This window comes from Ictidomys tridecemlineatus, chromosome X (assembly GCF_052094955.1).
Source record: "Ictidomys tridecemlineatus isolate mIctTri1 chromosome X, mIctTri1.hap1, whole genome shotgun sequence".
In the NCBI taxonomy this organism is placed as follows: domain Eukaryota; kingdom Metazoa; phylum Chordata; class Mammalia; order Rodentia; family Sciuridae; genus Ictidomys; species Ictidomys tridecemlineatus.
In genome coordinates, this window is record NC_135493.1 from 108,106,582 (window position 1) to 108,130,756 (window position 24,175).

At 37.7% G+C, this 24,175-nt stretch overlaps 1 protein-coding gene across 1 annotated transcript in view; it reads left to right on the plus strand.

Annotated features, from left to right (window-relative positions):
• The first annotated feature begins 2,915 nt into the window (after window positions 1-2,915).
• Window positions 2,916-24,175, plus strand: part of Pcyt1b (phosphate cytidylyltransferase 1B, choline) — a 93,618-nt gene continuing 72,358 nt past the window's right edge. The window contains exon 1 of the mRNA XM_021732875.3: window positions 2,916-3,312. Within this exon, the coding sequence (XP_021588550.1) occupies window positions 3,241-3,312 (72 nt within the window). The 5' untranslated portion in view covers window positions 2,916-3,240. The remainder of the gene's footprint in view (window positions 3,313-24,175) is intronic.

Below are 24,175 nucleotides of genomic sequence, written 5' to 3' on the forward strand. Positions count from 1 at the left end.
ATGATTTTGAAGTTTTAAATATCTAGACCCAGGATATATCAGCCTCCATTTATACTTTTGCTTTGACCTCACAAATGTTAGATGTAGGCCCAGATAGAGACATTCTGAATCATTGTAGAAATGAATGAATTGGCATTTTTCTGCCCCCATTCCATTTTCTTTATAGTCATAATTAATCAGAATCTATCTGCTCACCTCTCTCATGCTCCCAAGGGAAAAAAAAATCACCTACTATAACCAGGAATTAACCAAGAGAATAGATTGGCCAGGATTCTTCTTTTGGTTGTGAGACAAGAAACTTGGAAATATAATCAAACACACTGTGATTCTAAGAGATGACAACAGGAGACAATTTCAAAACAAGCCTCTGTTGTTGAACCTTTGGGCCTTGATGACACAAGAGTGATTTTCCATTACTGAGAAGAGAAAACCAATGCAAATACAGTTGGCTCCCTATATTCACTTGTTCTGCATTCATGGATTCAACCAGCTGTGGATGGAAAATGTAATTATGCCTACAAGGCTTGTGTCTGTACTCAACATGTACAGACATTTTAGTTGTCATTATTCCCTAAACAATACAGTATAACAACTATTTACATATCATTTACATTGTATTAGAAATTATAAGTCATCTAGAAATGGTTTAAAGTGAATTGGAGAATGTACATAGGTTATGTGCAAATACTACACCATTTTACTTGAAGGACTTGAGCATCTGTAGATTTTGGCATCTGAGGAGGTCCTGGAACAATCCCCCATAGACACTGAAGGACAACTTAGAGGTGGATGATTTTTCCTGATGACTGAACCAGGCTTCGGTTAGTTTCAGAGAAACCTAATTTGAGTTGATTTATCTTTGCTGTGTGGAGCTGGTTTATCATTTGAATGGATCCAGTAGATCACTCTGGAGAAAATAATGTACCTAGGAGTTAGGCCTTTTTGGTTGACTATCTAGGATCCACCCTGGTATGTAGCTTACCTCTAATGGCCAATCTTACCTCTCTAGGGGATAAGAATGAGGATGAAAAGCCACAGGAGGGAAGAAGGAAAAAAGTATCTGCTTATATCTGAAAATGGGGAAGAGCTATAGAGAACTGTGAGGAGAGATTTCATACAAATAGAACATCCATTTCCTTGGACTACTCCATGTTTTTAAATTCAAGTTCCATCAGGTTTTCTTCCTATTGCTCTCTCTACTCTCCCTCCCAGCCCCTGCTTAAGGATTATCTCCTAATAGTCCTTGTATTATTTGGAAGACTATGCGTATCAGTCCAAGTTCCAACATGGAAGCACAACGAACTGTGGAAGAAGGGATTTATCATAGGAATTAGTCCTGGAAAGAGGGGTGGGGGAATGGAGGCCCAGAAGGGAGTTGGAGGATAGGAGAAGCCACCCACCATTAGAAGCTCACAGCATCCAGCTACCCAAGTGGAAGAGGAAACCTGTGGGGAGACCTGTGGAGAGTTGCTCCTACTTCTAAGCCTGCAGCTAACTGTCCAGTGGTGGGCCTATGGCTGCTATTGGTCAAGAGGATCAGCAACTGGAAAGAAAATCTGGACACAGAATAAGAATGAGGACAAGCTGGGACTCAGTGTCACTTAGACCTCTGTTTGTCACCACACCTTACTATATAAACCTTTGGGAAGTAAGGACTCCTGCTTTACTCCTGCTTTCCCCTTCAGTACATGCAAACTCCTCTTTTGGCCAACTAACACAGAGCTTTAAGGGAAGGGGAGCCTGGGAAATGTGATTCCAGCTTACCAAGTTGGCACACTGCATTCTACCATACTAGGAAACTCATATCTGCTAACAGAACTACCCTAGCAATTGGCATGGCACCTAGACAAAGATGGCACATGATGAATGGATAGACAGAAAGCCTAAAAAGTATCCATCAACTGATCAGAGCATATTTTATTATCCTGAATATTAGAATATAGGAGAAAATTACTAATAGTTTTCCCACTGGGATGAGGCCAAGATGAATTAAGATAGGTAGATGTCTTCATTCTGAGCTAACAGTCATCAACCAAAGTTCCCATAGCACTTTGGTGCAGCTAGATTTTTTTTAACCATCTTCATTTGGCTTTATTTTGTAACTCTAGAACCAGGTAACACTTCATTTCATCAAATAGAATATGTGTTCTATGGGTTGAGCAGTGGGGGTTGGTTTTATAGACAAGGAACTAGTATGCACAAAGTCCTCAGCACTGAAAAAAGAATATCCAAGCTGGGTTGGGTGGCATGTAATCCAAACTACTCTGGAATCTGTGGTAGGAGAATCACAAGTTCAAGGCCAGCCTGAGCAATACAGGGAGGTCGGTTTCAGAGGTTGACAGAGGGCTCCATTTCTTTGGGCTTGAGGTGAGGCAGGACATCATGGCTGGACAGTGTGGCAGAGGAAAGCAGATCATATCATGGTGAACAGGAGGCAGAGAGTGGTATAGCTAGATTTTTTTTAAAAGAATCTTGTTCTCAGAAAGGCTGAAGCACATGCATATTTAAAGAGTTCTTTTTCACATACCCAGAGTTATCTGAGGGGACGTTACCTTAACAGAAATTATGAAGATTCCACATTGTTAAAATGCACAAATTCATTATCAATGGTGCTTAGAATAACTCCTTGGAAGGAATAGAAATGTTTATTAGAATCAAAGTACATTTGAGTGATTTATTTTCTCCATCTTTATTTTCCTATTTAAAGAAAGTGCTGATTTGTATATTAACACTTCAAGGTTTTGACTACTTTTTTATCTTGGATTAAAAAAAAGAAAATGTTTGTCATTCCGAGAGCATAATCAGTTGAGCCGGCACACAATGACATAGTTAATTCACCAACGGAATTTGTTGCCATAGCTCCAGCGAGGGACAGGGTAGATTAAACAATGGCCTTTTTCACAACTGCAGCTTTCACCACAACCTGCCTGTCCCCACACAACAGGCCATCATAGCGCCAGTCCAGAGCACAGCAATTGTCAATGAACAACAGTCCAGAGAGGACAAGAGGAGGCTTGTGGTAAATAAAGCAAGAGTGCCGGGCAACTTGAATCTCTGCTTATTCAATAACTGGACACTCCTAGTTCCTCCGAGCTCATCTTTAAGCACTGGGCATAGAGAGCTGGCTTGACCTTTGGTCAAGTGTTCCAGTCCAGAACAACAAAAATTTCGTTCAGGGATTCATAAGAACTTGAAAGGGAAGAGGATCCTAGTGAAAAGGGAAAGAGATCAGAGGTAGACATGGTGGGCCACCAGGAATGCACCATGGAAGAGGACACCAAGAACAATTGCACTCCCAAACTCTGGCGCAAGGTAATATGTAACCAATTTCTTATTGATTTTTGCCTTTGACATCAAAGTTAGTTCAAAGAGTAAAGTCTTCTGTATCTGCTAATATAACAGACCTGTACTAATTAATAGAGTCCCACTAAAAATGGAAATATATCCATCTTATTAAGGTGATAAAAAAGAAAAACAAAATGTGGCTAATATTTCTTTATCCCCTTACAGAATGTGTAAGCTCCTTGTATAGAGTTAGGCAACAGGAGCCGACTCACTTTCTTAAAAAAAATCAGGGGCTGGGAGTGTAGCTCAGTGGTAGTGTATGCTTAGCATATATGAGACCCTGGGTTTAATCCCAGCGCCAAAGCCAAAAATAAAATCAATTTATCAATTAAATATGAAGAAATATAGGTAGCCCAAGGCAAAGAATGAGGATGTGGGAGCCTGAGGACATTGGAGAAATGTTTTAACAAAATGTCCATTATCTTATAAAATGAGGAATTCTCCTAATAAAAATGTTCCAAATTTTTTTTAATTTTATTTATTCTTTTTAATTATACATGACAGTTCCATGCTGTGTGACTACCACATAAATGAGGTTATCTTATGTGGTCTTTAATTTTGGGGATTGTCCAGAGGAATGTGGGTTTGAAGGGTAGCTTTGTTAAATGAAATAAGTTCTAGATGGAGAAAGTTTGGGCAGTGGGACAAAGTTTTAAGGAGAATCTAGATAACGTGAAAAAGAAATTTAAGATCAGAGGCAATCTTCCCAGAAACAGCATGATTTCTCTTGTGTTATAATGGTGAAACGACTTTTACTCCATTAATCTGAAAGGGGTTTCTCAGGCCTTAGGACACGGCCCTATCTTTTCTGTCCCAGAACTCCTTCAAAATCTTCCTGTGTACCTTGGAATGGATATGAATAGCTGCGTTAAGCACCATAGGCTTCAGAAAGTAATCTGGGTCCACATCCACTGGACACTTAAGCTGATGACTGGTAGACCATTTTCCCTAGTTGGTCCCTTTTCAGATAGCCATCATGTTATCTTGGCTTTAGAGAAATTTGCATATTGAAGGTATATGGGTTTATTTTTAATGTTTTTATTAGTGCATTATAGTTATAATATTGGAGTTCATTTTGACATAATCATACATGCATGGAATATAATCTGCTTCATTTCAGTCCCCAGGACTTTCTCTTTCCCTAATCTCTTCCCTTCTCCTCTTCCCTTTCCTCCACTCTCCTGGTCTTCCTTCTAGTTATTGTTATTTTAATTAGTGATATATAAATATACATAAAGGTGAAATTCACTATGGTATACTCATATATGTATACAGCATAATTTGGTCAATTTTATCCCACCATTTTATCATTTGTTTTATTCAGTTAATGGGATAATCAGGAGGCATTTAACCATTGATTCATTCTTCATTCAAAAAATAGATTTGAAATGGTATCAAAACAACTAAATTCAGTTCTTGACTAGTGCAGATATAATCAATATGCTCTTTCCATGTTGGAGTCATGTAGAATCAAATCTGTGCAAATACCACTTTGTACTCTCATACTATTTATGAACTCAAAAATAGACAAAGGCCTCCAATTTCATGGTCACCCAATAGCATCACTTATCATAATAATGACTGGCATTTTTGGTCCTTAGGTGGCATGCCCTGTTCTAAGTACATTCTATGCCTTGCTTCATGTGATTACGTTCACTGAAAGGGCTCAAGCTCCTAGCCACTGGTCTATTTTGCTAATTTGTGCCTGAGTTCCTCCCTGATAAATGGAATGGGTTTATTTATCCTCCATGGGCAATCAAAATGGATTACATTGTTAATTGTAACAATATTAAAGAAGGGATTATATTACCATTTTTATCATATTTCTCAGTTCTCAATGTACTGTACTTTTCTCACACAGGTGATCTCAACTTTTATAAAGTTAACTTTCTGTCAGGGTTTTTGTACACCATGCACTGTTATCCCACACTAACACATGACCATTTCTGGTTATTGCTAATGGTGTGGCTTATCAGCCAATAGTTACAAGCATCATTAAATATTGTATCTGAAAAGTGAGTATAACTATGAATTTAATAGTATTTTAGAGCTTTCTGAGAATGGAAACTCCCTTTAAGTGATAAAGTTGGTTATTTACTTTCCACATATTTAAATTTGGTTAGCACTTATTTGGAAATAGGAGAATGCCCAAACATTATTCCAATTCCTCTTGCCCCAAATCCTGTGAAGTTGATATTTATAATCTCATTTTCAAGTGACAAAATTGGAGCTCGTAGAAGTTAATTGTCCAAGGTAGTGCTGAAATTCAGGTTCCTCAAATTCAATTTCACTTTTTCTTTAAACCTGTGTTGTCAAATAAGGTGGGCACTACCACATATGGCTATTGGGCACTAGCCACATATGGCTATTTAAATTTAAATTTAAACAAAATTTGAAATTCTTTTCCTCAGTCACACTAGCCACATTTCAAGTGCTCAACAGCTACACATGACTAGTAACTACCTCATTTGGACAGTGCAATTACAGAATATTCCATAATCATGGAAATTTCTTTTAAACAATATTGCTCAAAATCATAATGTCTTTTTAAGATATGTTGACAAATGTCCTCAAAATATATTTAAGTTTTGTAACAAATAATATAGACTTAAAATCTTACATTAAAATATCATTCATTTAAAATCTCCTCATTTGCATAGTACAAGTTAACTTTGGTCTGCAAATTAATAATATACATAAGAGTCAAGGAGACTGTTAAATGCACTTCAGAGACCAAAGATTTTTAAGCACCATCAAATAACTCCAGAAGCACTCACTTAGATGCAAGCAATTGATATGATAATTACACATCATTTTTATTTATTCATTAAAACAGGGATCCCCTAAGGTGCCCTTGAAGGAAATAATGTGGCTAGCCTACTTATTTCTAGTAACCCTTTTGCTGTTTCTAAATTCTCTGTAAGATCGCTTTATGCTATTGATTTACCTTCCTCTCTTCCTTTGGATCATACAGTAAATTGGTAGTACAACATACTTCCACACTGAAATTTTGACTAGCTCAAGAAAAACCCTCACTTCTCCCCCTATATTCTGTGATTCCTTGGAAGAGGTGTTCCTGTGGACCCAGGATAGTGCCTGGAACATAGTAGGAATTGGCTAAATATCTGTTGATTGACAGTTCTTCCAAGATACCATTTACTGAAATGGACTCGGATTTTCTACAGAGAATACATGAATCAAATGGAAAAATATCTTCTGTTTTTTTCTTCCTCCTTTACCAGTGTTTGTTCCCAAGTCTTCACGGTAAGATAAGGACTTCCCATCTGTAAGAAAGAGATGACTTCTGGGCATTCAGGTGGGAAGGGAGGGGCATGTGATTTCCTATGGATTTGGAAACTACATCTGCCAGCTTTTTTAGAGGGGAGAGCTGGGCATCAAATATGTTGCCTTCCCAAGGCACCAGTCATCAGTTAGCTCCATTAGTCCTAAAACACCATGTTGAGTGCATTTGCTGGTACCGTGCTGGTTCTAGGTAATGAACATGATAGAAGAGAGAATTTCTACTTGTTTAGAGAAGAATGAAAGTGGGGCATGTAGCTCAGCTGGTAGAGTGCTTGCCTCAAATGCACAAGGCCCTGGATTCAATCCCCAGCACCAAAAAAAAAAAAGATAGGAATGATACTTGTGGTTTTATTTGTTTGCAGTGCTGGGATCAAACCCAGGATCTTGGGTATAGTAGGTAAGCACTTTACCACTGAGCTACACCTCCAGACTGAAACTTACTTGTATGTCTAAATCCTTAGCTGAGGTGATTTCTTACAGCCTATTGAGATCCATCATACCAAACATTAATGCATTTTTAGCAAAAATAAAACCCAATTCCTCAGTTTAGTTGTAAGTTTCAAAGAACATGATTTGTTGCTTTCTTGTCTTCCATAAGGAAAATTTCTAGCCTACAGGCCATAATCAGAGAAAGAAAAATTCATAGAAACAATGTAAATACACATTAAATATTTAAGATTCTATTTGAACAACTTAGAATGCTCAGATTTATGAAGCTGAGCATTTTTAAGCCACCTAAAGGAAAAGTAGTTCCATTTTTACTTTTTGTTCCAAAACATCATTAAACCTTCTTTCCTCTCATCTCTAATTCCTGACCATGAACCTTAATATTACAGGAACAGGCTTCTATTTGTACAGCCTTCACCTAACTCAACATAGTCTTTGTGTCCTTCTAAAGGGTCACAAATCCTCTTAATTCAATTAGCAAATATATGATCACTGCCAGAGGTTTCTCTTCTGACACTTCTCCCCTCTGAATATGGACAGGTAGAGCACAACCTGCCCCAGGTTTTAGAACATTTTAAAATTCTGTATCTTTCCATGAATGACAAATCACCCCACCCCCATATACCTGAGAGAGAAAGAGATAAAGAATTTTAAAAATTGGAAAGTATGGTCCAGGACCAAGAGAAATATAATATCTGTTTCAAATATGTTTTCCTTAGTTCCATTGATTCAAGTCATAAATAAAAGCACAGAGTAAATTTACATGATAATTTCTTTTGAAAACAATGACCAACATACCTCGCATATATTTTTTATTTAATTTTTTTCATTGGTGTATACTTTGTTTTTGTTTTGAGAATGGAACTCAAGCCTTCCTGCATGCTAAACATGTGTTGTACCACTGAGCTACATCTGCTACCCTAAAGCAATCTTTTAAAAGTTTGTTCTACATATATATTCTTGTTCTAGATGTTCTTTTTTGAGAGAGAGAGAGAGAGAGAGAGAGAGAGAATGAGAATATGAATCTTTTTTGTAGATGGACACAACACAATGCCTTTATTTTTTTGTGGTGCTGAGAATTGAACCCGGGTCCCGCCCGTCCTAGGGTAGCACTCTATCGCTGAGCCACAATTCCAGGCCCTCTAGATGTTCTTAAGAGTGGAAACTATCTCATTCATCTTGGATGTATGGCTCCCGGGAACGCTTAGTAAATGTTTTTTGAGTGAGTGAAAGGAATTTAAATCACTGTTTATTCTGTATCTTTCTTGTCCAGGGAATCCTGAGTTTGTCCATCTAGGATTACCTCCAGGTCATCTAGGAGAATGAATGAGTTTCAGTCTAGCCTTTGAAGCATGATTCAATGTTAGGTGGACCAACTTCAACTTGATTCCAGACTTTAAATTGATTAACATTGCCATTAGCACTATAACAAAGATGTTGTGGTCACCATTTACAAGGCTCTCTTATTCAATCCCTGCCAGTCTTCTAGGATTGCTATAGGTTTGTGATATTTAATGACTGGGAAGGACTGGCTCAGAGATACAATAGATGGCAGGTTCACCTTTTACAACTCTCTCTCAGCTTATCCAGAGGGGCAGGAGCTGGACCCATCAAAGAGAGATGGTTAGGACTTATACATATTATCTGAATTCTTTCTCATGTGGCTACTACACCTTTATCTAAGGGTAAATTTAAGTACTAAGAGTGTCAATTTAAGTACTTTCTTAAATATTACAAATAATTCAAGATAAAAAATGGAGAACTGGGCACAATAGTGCACACCTGTGATCCCAACAGCCTGGAAGGCTGAGTCAGGAGGATCACAAGTTCAAAGTCAGCCTCAGCAATTTAGTGAGATCTCATCTTAAAATAATAAATAAAAAAGGGCTGATGATGTGGCTCCGTGGTTGAGTGCCTGTGGGTTCAATCCCTAATACCAAAAATGGAGAATTAATAAAAGCTTTGTAAGATTTTCTCTGTTATTCATTGAAAAATAGAATGATTATAATAGAGATTCATTTAAAAATGATAAATACTACATTAAACATCTTATTTAAATATAAAATATATTACTAATTTGACAGTCCTTTGATTGGGCTGCTGATTAGAGCTCTGTGTTATCTCTTTTCCTTTTCTTTTTTTTTTTCTAGTACTGGGGATTGAACCCCAGACCTTGTGCATGATAGGCAAACATTCTACCACTGAGCTACACCCCTAACCCTCTCTGTATTATCTTTATTCATTAGGCATACAGAAACATATTGCCTATTAGTTCTGGTTTTATTCTAATTGGAATGAAAACTTAAGATACTTTCAAAACACTCTGCCTATAGAAGCCTAGATTTTTTTTCCAGTTTAGTCTCCTAGCTTTTACAGTTGTCTTGACCTCAAAAAGCAATTCAACAGCAATTTTTAAAGGTCACATAATTACATATTCTCTTTCTAAAACAATTTAGCTTCGTAAAACAAGACACATTTGAAAGACGCGATTCAGATTTAAGGTATACAAGTTAATATTTTTAGTATATTCGTGGGGTTATACAAACATCACCACGATTTTAGAATAGACTACTGTCATCATCCCATAGAAGAAACCTCATACCCACTACCAGTCACTCCCCACATACCTCCTCCTATGCTCCCAGCAGTAGGTAAACCACTAATCTACTTTCTGTTATAGGTATTTACCCATTCTGGATGTTTTGAAATCAAGGGAAAACCAGAATAAACCCTCTAGGCTAAACTTATTTGACCTGCTCTTTATTAACTTCCAGTCACCTTTCATCATGCCTCAGAATATAAATATCCACAAGGCCAAATCTTGGTGGGTAGATTTGAGACTTGGGTCTCTTGTCTCTTCACAATTGGTTGCCTTGTGAATTAACTTTCTTTTTTGCAAAACTCTTTGTTTCATAGATTGGTATATTTCATGGTGAGTAAAATGACCTGGTTCAGTAACAATTTCATATAAGTACAATTATATAACATGTAGTCTTTTGTATTTGGCTTCTTTGACTTAGCATATGATTTTAAGATTCATACATGTTGAGGCATGTATCAGTACTTGGTTCCCATTTATGGCCAAATAACATTCCATTGTGTGGATATATCACAATTTGTTTCCCCATTCATTAGTTGATGGACATTTGTGTTGTTTCCACTTTTTACTTATCATGAATAATGCTTCTTTTACGATATTCACATACAAGTCTTGTTTGTGAACATATGTTCTTAATTCTCTTGGTGTAAAGCTAGGAATGGAATTAGTAGGTCTAATGGTAAGTTTATTTTTTAACTTTTTGAGGAAGTGCCAAACTGCTTTCCTCCAAAAAGGCTGCACTATTTTACATTCCCCTCCAGCAATCCATGAGAGTTCCAACTTTTCAATTCTCACCAATACTTGTTATTTTCCAGGGTTTGTTTGTTTTTGTACTGGGAATTGTTCATAAAGGGTACTCTGCCACTGAGCTACATCTCCAGCCCTTTTTATTTTTTGAAACAGGATCTTTACAAGTTGCTTAGAGCCTTGCTAAATTGCTGAGGCTGACCTCGAACTTGTGATCCTCCTGCCTTAGCCTCATGAGTTGCTAGGATTGTGGGCATAAGCCATGGTGCCCAGCTACTTTCCAGATTTTAAAAATGTCCTAGTGGGGGCTGGGGTTGTAGCTCAGTGGTAAAGCACTTAAGCATGTATAAGGCATTGGGTTCAATCCTCTCCACTGCATAAAAATAAATTTAAAAATAAAGGTATGTGTCCATCTACAACTAATAAAATATTTTTTTAAAATGTCCTAGTGGGTGTGAAGTGATGTGTTATTGTGGTTTTGATTTGCATTTCCCTAATGGCTAATGATGAGCATTTTCATGTGGTTACTGGCCATTTGTACATCTTCTTTGGAGAAATTCTACTTAAATCCTTTGCCTAGAGGGGTGCAATGGTACATGCCTGTAATCCCAGTGGCTCAGGAGGCAGATGGATGCAGTGGTACAAGCCTGTAATCTGAGTGGCTCAGGAGGCTGAGGCAGGAGGATCGCAAGTTCAAAGCCAGCCTCAGTAATGGCGAGGTGCTAAGCAATTCAGTGAAACCCTATCTCCAAATAGAATGCAAAATAAAGCTATGGATGTGGCTCAGTGGCTGAGTGCCCCTGAGTTCAATCCCTGGTACCCCGTGCAAAAAAAATCCTTTAACTATTTTGACTTGTGTCATTTATCCCAAAGACCCATCTTGGTCCTAAAGCAGGATTTTTAAACCTCATCATTATTGATATTTTCAGTTGGACAATTCCTTGTGGAGGCTGGCTTGAGCAATGTAGGATGTTAAGTAGCATCCCTGGCCTCTATTCACCAGATGCTAGTAGCAATACCCACATAGTAATCAAATTATCTCCAGACATTGCAAAATAACTCTTGTGGTGTTTGTGGGGAAATCTCCTGTAATCAAGAACCACTGCTATAAATGATCCTTCTGAAAAACTTAGAAACATAACTCAGTTTTAGTGGAATAGTAGAGATAGAAGCCAGTCTGAGTGAGTTGGAGATGATTTAAAAATGTAAAAAAGTGAATAGATCCTATGAATATGAACTGCCCTTCCCAAATCTGATTGTTCATGGGTTAACTAACCATATAAGAGATAAATATCAAGGCACAAATGAGAATAAGTTGATATTATGAAATAAACAATAGTTTAACACAACAAAATAAAGGAGTTATAACACAATATATGAAACAATCTAGAATGATACGGTTTCTAAGAAGGAAAATTCACTGTGAGCTGGTCTTTGGGGGAGGACTTAACCCTCCCACGCATGAAGTACAAATAACTGTTAGGCAAGCTCTTGGTTTCATTTATCATGCTAGTCTCATCTCTTATTGGACACATCTGTATATCTATCTTAGTCACAGGTTTCATAGTTTCAAGGAATGGCACTCACTAAGTTAGCTCTTTCAGAAGGGTGATTTCTGGGGTGGAGAATGCAAAGGATTATCTTATAAAATCCACAGAAAGCTGAAAAGCATGCCTCAGCAAAAACAAGAATCAGGGCAGCTTTGAGAAGCCCTCAGAAGGGACATTCACTCCATTTATTCTAATACTCTGCCTACAGCTCAGCTCTTGACCCATTTAGCGTCCATCTGTTCTTCTTATTCTTTTTGTGTGTATGTGATACTGGGGACTAAACCCAGGAACATTCCACCTCCAAGCTATATTCCAGTCCATTTTTTTAAAAATTTATTTTGACATAGAATCTCACTAAGTTGCCCAAGCTGGCCTCAAACTTGAGATCCTCTTGCTTCAGCTTCCTGAGTTGCTGGTATGCACCACTGCACCCCACTCTTATTCTTATTCATGAATGAAGAAATATGAAGATATGAGAAACCACTGAAAAAGCAATGACTTGGTGCTCTCCCTTTTTTTTTCCATTTTTTTTATTGATTGTTCAAAACATTACAGAGCTCATGATATATCATCTTTCATACAATTGACTCAATTGGGTTTTGAACTCCCCAAATACATAATGCAGACTCACTTCTGTTACATACTCACATTTTTACATAATGGCATATTAGTGACTGTTGTATTCTGCTACCTTTCCTATCCCCTACTATCCCCCCTCCCCTCCCCTCCCCTCCCATCTTCCCTCTCTACCTCCTCTGCTGTTGTTCAATTCTCTCCCCTTTTTCCCCCTCCCCCTTGCCCCTCATAACCTCTTATAATTTTGTGTATCACTGAAAGTCTCCTACCATTTCCATATGTTTTCCCTTCCCTCTTCCTTTCTCTCCCCCCATTCGTCTTAGTTTACTGTTAGTCTTTTCCTCATGCTCTTCCTTCCTGTTCTATTCTTAGTGGCTCTCTTTATATCAAAGAAGACATTTGACATTTGTTTTTTAGGGCTTGGCTAGCTTCACTTAGCATAATCTGCTCTAATGCCATCCATTTCCCTGCAAATTCTATGATTTTGTCGTTTCTTAGTGCTGCATAATACTCCATTGTGTATAGCTGCCACAATTTTTTTATCCACTCATCTATTGAAGGGCATCTAGGTTGGTTCCACAGTCTAGCTATTGTGAATTGTGCTGCTATAATCGTTGATGTGGCCGTATCCGTATAGTGCGCTCTTTTAAGGTCCTCAGGGAATAGTCCAAGAAGGGCAATAGCTGGGTCAAATGGTGGATCCATTCCCAGCTTTCCCAGGAATCTCCATACTGCTTTCCAAATTGGCCTCACCATTTTGCAGTCCCACCAGCAGTGTACAAGTGTGCCCTTTTCCCCACATCCTCGCCAACACTTATTGTTGTTTGACTTCATAATGGCTGCCAATCTTACTGGAGTGAGATGGTATCTTAGGGTGGTTTTGATTTGCATTTCTCTGATTGCTAGAGATGGTGAGCATTTTCTCATGTGCTTGTGGATTGATTGTATGTCCTCCTCTGAGAAGTGTCTGTTCAGGTCCTTGGCCCATTTGTTGATTGGATTATTTGTTATCTTATTGTTTAATTTTTTGAGTTCTTTGTACATTCTGGATATTAGGGCTCTATCTGAGGTGTGAGGGGTAAAAATTTGTTCCCAGGATGTAGGCTCTCTATTTACCTCTTTTACTGTTTCTCTTGCTGAGAAAAAACTTTTTAGTTTAAGTAGGTCCCATTTGTTTATTCTTGTTATTAATTCTTGGGCTATGGGCGTTGTATTAAGGAATTTGGAGCCCGACCCCACAATATGTAGATCGTGTGCTCTCCCTTTTTTGAGACGAGGTTTCACTATGTTGCCCAGGCTGGTCTTAAACTCCTAGACTCAAGCAATCTTTGGACTTCAACCTCCCAAGTAGCTGGGACTACAGGGACATGCCACAATGTCCAGGTTGACTCTCTTAATCAGGTGTCCCAACACAATTTTCCTGGGCTGTGGGGTAAAGCAGTTTTCATAAAAGGGGTAGGGTGTGATGACAGAGAAATAAAGAAATAGGGCCATATCATAGATCCTTAAGAAATTCTAATTCCATAGAGATTTTCTCCATTCCCCACCCCCCACCATTATCTTCTAAAATATTTATTTTACTGCCCCCCAAAACACACAAAACACCTCACAAAACACCTATGGTTTGCCAACTGAATACACAGTTATCACCACTAATCTCTTTCCTTCAGTCCACGTAGCACTGTATGGTTTTATGTTTGTTTTGTTTTGTTTTTGGATACTGGGAATTGAATCCAGGACTCTACACATGCTAGGTAGGTGTTCTGTCACTGAACTATATCCCCAGACCAACAGCACTGCGTTTTTGACTTCAAGTTCCCTGACTTCAGAAACAGGATGGAGGACAAATTGCACATAGTTGTTTCTATTTAATACTGATAGTAGGCAGACATCATCTAAATGGAGATGGGCTATTTTAATAAGAGAAATATAATCCATATGGGGAGTAGTGTCTGAATCTGCTTTATCCTAATCCTCCCCATAGTTGGGAACAAAGACTATATAGAGTTGTCAGGAGATGATACTTTTCACTAGTTAATAAAGAGATGCCCTGCCTTCGCAGTCTATTAATTAAGAAGATAATCAGTGCAAGCTTGGGGTTTGGTATTTGAAACTCAAAGGCAATAAGATCAGAACACTACTCAGATTTTTTTCTTCATAAAGAAATGAATAACAAATTAGGGCCTCAGAATTAGAGTAATCACATTTTGAATGATTTCTCCTGAGCATGCTTTTAATAACCTGTATGTGTTGGGTAAGAAGAACAAAGAAAGGCAAAGTTAATTACTCAGGAAAAACTTCATCAAGGAATTTTGGTCACCTTACCCTAGGGTTTCTCAACCTTGCTACTACTGATATTTTGGATTAGACAATTTTTTGTTGTAGGATTGTCCTGTGCATGGTAGGATGCTTAACAGCATTCTGGTCTCTAACCATTAGATACCAGTAGTGCCCCTCCAAATTGTGACAAGCAAAAATGTCTCCAGACACTTAAAAATGTCCCCTGTGGGGAAAAAATCACCATTATTGTAAACTACTGAATTAAATACTACCTTCCTTCTCACTCCCTAGCCTCTAGGGCCTTCTAGGTTTTGCTGTTTGAAACCCTCAGAACAAACCAGGTGAGATGGCACACACCTATAATCCCAGTAACTTGGGAGGCTGAGACAGGACAATTGCAAGTTTGAGACCAGCCTCAGCAAATTAGCAAGGCCCTCAGCATCTTAGTGAGACCCTGTCTCAACATTTAAAAAAAATAAAAAGGTGGCCGGGATGTAGCTCAGTGGCAAAGTGCCCCATGTTTAATCCCAGTACCTAAAATAAAATAAAATAAAATAAATCCTCAGAACAAAACATCTCATACTAATGCCCCCTATATTTTTCAGGGAATTATTTGAAAACAAATTGAGTGGATCAAAATGATTTATCTGGATAACAGAAGGGTCTCATTGCCTTTCTGTATTGAAAAGTAGTAGACAACAAGAACAAAGGAAGATATAATGAAAGTATTTATTTGAGGCAAACATTTGACTTATATTTAATGTCCACAAAATCCTTAGGTGCATTATTAGCCTTATTTTATTGTGGAGAAAACTGAGGCTAAAAGAGATCAAAACATTTGCTCAAGAACACAGTTTTTTAATTTTGTGGTGGAGGTAGAAGCCTGACATCATGCATTTACGCATATTGCCTGAGTTTAGGTACTTAAAGTGCCAGATGCCAAATAAACCAAGGTGACCACTTTTTTTAAAAAATATAATTTTGGGGGCTGGGGCTGTAGCTCAGTGGCAGAGCATTTGCCTAACATGTGTGAGGCACTGGGTTCAATCCTTAGCACCACATAAAAATGAAATAAAGTGAAAACATGCTGTCCATCTACAACCACAAAAAATTATATATATATATATATATATATATATATATATATAAAATTTTTCAGGGGTTGGGGTTGTGGCTCAGTGGTAGAGCACCTGCCTGGCATGTGTGAGGCATTGGGTTCAATCCTCAGCACCACACAGAAATAAATAAAGGTATTGTGACTATGTACAACTAAAATAAAATTTTTAAAAATATATAATTTTTTTAAATATAATTTTTCTTATGGAGAGTTTCAGACTGATACAAAATTAGACAAAATCATACATTGCCATTTGAACTACTCACATACTCCCCACCTTGTCTCAACAGTGATCAACTCATGACCAATGTTGCCTCAACATTACTGACATTTGGGGTGGGATAATTTTTTGTTGTGACATGCACACACACAAGGCCAGGCCAAGCCAAGGTCTGACTGATTCGACTGGCAAAAGTACAACAAGTCACTTTTAGATTCAGACAGTTTATTACTTAGATGACAGCAAAAGAAACAGTAGCTAATGCTGCCAGTTTCTCATAGTCTTATCTTCACACACTGAAAAAGATAACACTGAAACAAAATGGGCCAGATGAGTCCCACACCCATTGCTCAGGGGCCCGCTATAGGCCACAAGTAAGTGGATTTCTATCTATAACTGTATACTGAGAGGAGCAGGGTAGGTATCCGCCTCTCCCAACAGAATGGAAGGGGTGATTAGAAACTACCTCATAACAGCATTTCAAGGGAGATAAGGAAGGGTGTGAGAGATGGCCCTGAAACAACTCCTCACAGGCCTCCCATTCTTTCCTGTGCCAGGAGGATCACATTCTCCAGTACTCACATGAACTGTACCTCAAGCCTCTGCCTGCATGACCCAAAGTTGTCAGAGGACCAGGCAGGGCCACCCCCCTCTAGTGGAGGAGTGCCTTGTGCATTATAGGATGCTTAGCTGTGGCCTTCACTCACTAGATGCCTGCAGCACCATCCTCCAAGTTGTAACAAACAAAAATGTCTCCAGATATTACTAAATTTATTTTGAGGAAAAATTGCACTCAATTGAGAATCACTGATCTAGAGCTATATCCACTGCCCACATCCAAACAATATATTTCATGTGCAAATACTACAGTATATACTTTTTTTTTCCCAGTACTGGGGATTGAACCAAGGGATAGTCTACCAATGAGCTACATCCCTGGTCCTTTTAGTTTTTATTTATTTATTTATTTTGGTATGGGCTTGAATCCAGGGATGCTTAACCACTGAGCCAAATCCCTAACCTTTTTATTTTTTTAGTTTGAGACAGAGTCTCATTAAGTTACTGAGGCTGGTCCTGAACTTGAAATCCTTCTGCCTCTGTCTCCCGAGTCACTGGGATTACAGGTGTCTACCACTGTGCCTAACTATAGTATATACTTCTAAAAATTGGAAAATATAAACATAATACCATTATTATACCCCCCAAATTAACAATTTCTTCATGTATTCAGAAATTGTTCAGATTCTAATTGCCTTACAAATGATGTTTTTATAGTGTTTGAATTGGGATACTAATAACATACCCACACATTATGACTAATTGATGGTTTTTAAATCTCAATCCATAGGTTTCTTGCACATTTTTTTTGGTTGAAGAAACAAAGTTTTTTTCCTATAGAGCTTCTCACAACTTTGATTTTACTGATTGCTTCCCCATTGTGTTAAAATATGTTTTATTCCTTCTGTATTTTTTGTAATTTAGTCTCAGATCAAGAGGTGGGATCAAAGCCAGGTTCTATTTACTTGAAAGGCATATTTCATACATAGTGCAGAAGTCCAAAATATTTAGGGTGGTCTTTTTGTCATCTTATCAGTGGTTAATGCTCAGAGCATAGATCTAATCATTCATTGGGGGTTAGGAAGCAGGGATAATTCATTGCATTCTTCATTATTTTCTTATCTTCTTCATTACTCATTCTGAGATACTCCTATTTAGACAGTTTGTATAGGAAAGGTAAGATGAATGTCTGATTCCTTCTCTGTAGTTTCCAGTTTTCAAAGTAATGCATTTGTTTTCTAGAACCCACCAAAGTTTTAGGGGTTCTCCCCCACCTATAGTACTGTGAACTCATGGGCTTAAATATATCTAATGGGTTTCAGTTCATTGCAGTTCTTATCCTTATTGATACCTAAACTTTCCATCTTTCACAGGAATCTCTTCAAGATGTCTCATAATTTTGACAATTTCTATCATTTTAAAAAAGTATATACACACACACACACAAAATATTGTTATAGCCAAAGTCTTACTTGGTAAACCCCTGTACTTACTATATTTTTATAATTTCTTTACAACAATATTAAAGCGTGAACCTCAGGCAACATCTGCCAACTTGATCAAAATTCAAATTGAGGGACCTTACTTGACCTACTAAGTTAGACCCTCTGGGCCCCAGAAAACTATGGTTAACAAATGCTACAGGTGGTTTCTATGAACATTAAAGCTCTAAAACCTTTGCTCTACAATAATTTACTTCTGAGCCTAATTTTGGGTATCTAATGCTTTCCACTTTAAGACAGGGTCACAGGGATTATCTCATCCCCTTTAAGAATCTCCCACCACAATAGGCCACTCTCTGTTCTTATTGGCTATCACTAGTAGCATAATCATCTTGGAAGGAAGTGTTTCTGATATTTTTGAAACAACTATAAGTCAATGAATGTTTGACATGTTTATGACAAATATAAATTATACCTCTTTGGATCTAAAATTTAGATATGAGTATATAATAACTGGTTCTCAGTTATTGATTAGTTGTCATGATGGAAATTTCAAAAGACTTATTCCAAATGGTTTTTTGTTTGTTTGTTTGGTGGTGGAGTACCTGGGATTGAACTCAAGGCCACTCGACCACCGAGACACATCCCCAGCCCTATTTTGTATTTAGAGACAAGGTGTCACTGAGTTGCTTAGCACCTTGCTTTTGCAGAGGCTGACTTTGAACTCTCAATCCTCCCATCTCAGCCTCCCGAGCCACTGGGATTACAGGTACCTGGCCCAAATGTGTTTTTGAACAATGATGATATTACATGTGCTAGGGACTGCTATGGTCCACTGTCATGGTTTTACTCCTTTTGAGTTTCTATGGTTGAGTGGTAGTATAAGTTTATTCAAACCATTTTGAATAAAGTATTATTTTTCTTTGAAGCTGTGCTTATCTCATGCTGTCTTGATTACTTAGGAGAATATTTTACTATATAAAAGGATGGTTTCTGTGGAGGCCCATTGGCTACATTACTCTCAAGCACCTATGGGTGAGCCATTTGACATAGTCTCTCACCTGGCACTTTAGTAGTAGACTAGGTGTGTAAAAGGATTGTATTTGGACATATTGAAGGTTTTTACCTAGCCAGTTTCTTGGGACACATACACGAATAAGGCTTCTCTTGATGCAAACAAAATTGTCTTGAAAAAAAGCATTGTTTGGGGATCAAAATCCATATGTTAATAAAGCCTCTCATCTGTGCTTTACCACAGTGGTTCTGAACTTTTAAAAGTCCTGATGCTGAACCCCAGGTCAATGAGACCAGAATCTGTAGGGTGTAGAAACCAGGACTCAGCGATATTGAACTCACCAGGTAATTCTAATATACAATCAAGGTTGAGAAACGGTAGGAAGTGAAGACAATAAGATACTTCATTAAGACATACCAGACCCCCAAAGTATTAGATTCTCTTTTCTTCTAAAATAGGATATTTAGGCCTGGCCCAGTGTGGCATGTGCCTATAATCCCAGCTAATTGGGGGAGCTGAGGCAGGAGGATCTCAAATTGAGACCAGCTTGGACAACTTATTGAGACACTGTCTCCAAATGAAATTTAAAAGGCTGGGGATATAGCTCAGTGATAGAGTGCTTGACTAGCATGTGCCAGGACCTGGGTTCAATCCCCAGCACCACATACAAAAATATGGTATTTGGTATACTTGTGGGCTTTTGGAAAGATCATTTCTTGCCCGCATCACCCATTATTATTCAGAGATGTACATGTCACCCACAGAGAAGCAAACACAGTGAATCCAGTTCTGGTTACATTGAAGAGGAAGAATCCATCAATGCTACTTTTTGAAAGATTAAAGAATGTGAAAGCATTTGTTTTCTTCTGTTAGGGATGGAACCCAGGGCCTCAGGCATGCTAGATAAGCACTCCGCCAATGTTCTACATCCCCAGCCGTGGCATCTTCTTAAGTGTGTTTTGTAATGACATTCTGCTTTGGCATCTACTAATTGAGTCAAATATTAAATTTATAGGGACTTAATAAAAGCTTTTATCTAGCTAGGTTGTATTATTAAATGTCAAACAAACTAAATGAAAAGCTTTCAACATGAAGGCTATCCAGAGAGCAAAATGATTAGAGCATTGCAAATGTTGAGATACCAAAGCAGCAGGCAATGTACCTGGACTTTGAAGTCCCACAGCCCTGAATTGGAAACTTGGCTGTTACTAACCATCTCTGTGACCTTGGGAAAATTATTTAACGTCTCTAAGTATCACTTGTTATCTGCAAATTGGGCATGATGCCTATATCTGACAAGGAGTAGGGATTCATAAATTACTAAGTATTAAAATCATAATCCACTTTTTGTTCAGAATATCTGGAGGTCCAGCTCATGCTAAGAAAGGTGTGGTAGGTTGAATAACAACCTCTCAAAGATGTCTGTTAATGGTCTCAAAGTTGTCTTTACATAGCTAAAGTGACTTTACAGACGTGATTCAGTTAAAGATCTTGAGGTGAGAGCGAGTGTCCTGGTGGGCCTAATGTAATCACAAAGGTCCTTTTAAGTGAAAAGAGGGAAATAGACAACTTAGAAGATGAGACTGTGAAAGATGGAAACAGACAACTTAGAAGATTAAGACTGTTATAGCAAAGGCTAGAATGATGCAATTGCTGGTTTTGAAAATGGAAGAAAGTGGGACATGAGCCAAGTAATGCAGGCAGCCTCTAGAAGCTGGAAGGGAAATGGATTCTCCCTTAGAGCCTCCAGAAGAAATGCAATTGTGCCAATACATTGATTTTAGCTCACTGAGACCCATTTCAGACTTCTGACCCTGGTCCACACTTATGATAATAAACCTATGTTGCTTTTAGACACTAAGTTTGTAATAAATGGTTGCAGCAGCCATATGGACCTAATACAGAAGATTAAACCAAATCTTTCTGTGCATTCAAAGATTTTGAGTGCAGGTTTACAAGATGAAGAGTCACTTTGGAGACCAAATCTTCAAAATCTATTAGTACAAATCTAAGGATTATAATAATAGTTTAATTGTGAATAAATGTATCCATCCTGGCATTAGATAGTCTTCATTATTTAACTAGCCAGTTGAACTCATTGGTGTCACATTTGAAGGCTACAGGCAAAATCCTTAGGATCCTGCAGTATTTGCTACAGTGCTAGGAAAGTGAGCCTAGTGGTTCATCAAGAAGGAATAAAAGTGGATATGGCAGATCAATAACTAAGAAAGACAACTCTTTAACAGTATATGAACAGGTGTAAATGTGGTTAACCATTCTGGAAGACATTTGATAATAGTATCAAAAAGCATGTACCAAAAGCTTTAAAAAGGCAAGTACTCTGAGTCAGCAACTCATAAGAAAATTCATCCTAGGGGAAAAACCTGGATTAATATGCATATCATTCACTTACTTAAAAAATCCTTTCATGGTTCCTGTAATTGCTTATAGATTAACACCTGGGGATACTGAAGGGCAACAGCAGTATATCCATTTATGTTGAATAATTAAGACTGGCAGGTGTTCATACCCATCATAGCTTGGTATGGACTTGAACCTGGTTAGATTATTAACCTCTGAAGGTCCCTCAACCACTTTTGGTACATTTGGTCTTTTTTCATTAAAATCACCGTAAGAGTGATTGTTACTATCTGTTTCAGTGTTAACTTGGTGCTGGCCTTGTACTTTTATCACCCAATTTTGTGAGTTAAGTAAATTAATTTTTAATATATGTGTGAAATCAAGCCATTGTTAAAAATCACCTACAGTCTTACTTATCCACTGACATCAGATAGTATATTTGGCATGTTGTGAATTCAAAGAATGCACAAAGACAAGTAAGAATCTTTATCCATTTTTTTTTTTCGGTTGCATTACGGGTTTGTCATATGTCTGGACCCAAACCCCAAGGAGAAGGAACCAAAATTTATACAGCATTCTTGAGTATGATGGCGGCTGCATTTGGAGTTTTGATTAAACTGCACTACATGTGTGATTATTACTTGTAAACAGATGATTAGATATTAATTAGACAATAAGTGATTGTAAAGCACTTAGAAAATAAAAGTGTTTATAAATACCACCAAGTAATAGCAACAATAATTCTTTACTGACTACACAGCTGCTAATGTCAGTTAGACTGATTTATTCCAGCTAAGGGCAACTTTAATTTATGCCAAAAAAAATCTCTGCCATCATATCTGTTTTGATACAGCAAAACAAAATATATTTATAACCATTTTATCATCAACATTTAGATAAATACATCTCATTTTGATTAGAAAAACATCTTTAAATACCTTTTCAAACACAGGTACAACCATCATAGTATGGTGTCCTTGAATACTAAGAATTCGGGACCTCCTTATTGCTTGTCTTTCTTACGTCAAATATTTTAAATATTAGATGTAAAAATTTATTTTCATTTATGCAGTAAGTTTTTCATGTTGGGTCTGTTCAGTTTCTCCCCAGCACATTACAACTGTGCTTGGAATTGATAAATTTTAGTCAAATGGATGAGTGAAGGTCATTTTTTTGGCTATTATAAAAGTGGAAAAAGAATAAAATACATTTAAGAATGAAACAAAAACAGTTTCCATTTTGTCATTTTTCCAAAAAAAAGTTTTGAAGCTCTATTATATCTCACCATTAATTTTTATCCTAATGGCCGTTATGGGTCATGGCCCTGTATACATCCAGTTCTTAATCCAGTGATGAATCCGGCAATGCTGCCTTGTTAATTTTTAAGTCATAAGTAAATGCAGGCACCTACAATGAATCCAGATGCTTGTATGCATGCACAGATTTGAAATGAACTAAATGAATAAAAGTGAAGAGTTCTTCATGTTTCATGCATTCAGAAGAAAAGAGGGGAGGGGTGATACTGAATGATGAGAAGTATATGAGTTAATAACTATGTTAATAAAGCAAATCTAACTATATTAAACAGTGGGGAGTGTAATATGGTGGAAAACTGTTCAACTTTGATTCGGGAGGCCTGGATCAGGTGATACTTCTATCACTCACTGTATGACATTGCCATATCATTTTATATGAATTGGTTTATTCATCTGAAAATTTTTAGTATTAAAATTTGGCAATCTCACTGTGCTAATCTGATATAATTTAATATGTAAAAGTGCCACATGAGCGGTGAAATTGTTTCCACTGCAAAATATTTTTTATTACCATGACTTTCCCAGAGTGAATGGAAAAGACATATGCACAAGTTTCATTACTTGGTATAATGGAGATTTTTCCAGACCATCAGGATTTTTTTTTTCTTTAGATGGGATCTTGGTATATTGCTCAGGCTGGTCTTTAACTCTTGGGCTCAAGTGATCTTCTTGCCTCAGCCTCCCAAGGAGATGAACTACAGGTTACAGGTGCACATCATCATGCCCAGCTCACACTGTCAGGTCTTAGGCCCTAACTTTAAGCCACATCTGAAGAATGGGAGATATGGCTCAAAAAATAAAATTTGGGGCTCGGTATGTGGTTCAAGTGGTAGCGTGCTCACCTAGCATGCATGAGGTACAGGGTTCGATTCTTTTTTTTTTTTTAGGGGGGAGAGAGAGGGGGGGGAGAGAGGGGGGGGAGAGAGAGAGAGAGAGAGAGAATTTTAATATTTATTTATTCATTTTTTTAAAGTTCTCGGCGGACACAACATCTTTGTTTGTATGTGGTGCTGAGGATTGAACCCGGGCGGCACGCATGCCAGGCGAGCACGCTACCGCTTGAGCCACATCCCCAGCCCCAGGGTTCGATTCTTAGCACCACATAAAAATAAAGATATTGTATCCACCTAAAACTAAAAATTAAATATTTTTTAAAAATAAAAATAAAATTTGGGGCTGAGGTTGTGGCTCAGTGGTAGAATGCTCACCAAGTATGTGTGAGGTCCTGGGTTGGATCCTCAGCACCACATAAAGATAAATAAAGGTATTGTGTCCATCTATAACTAAAAAGTATTTTAA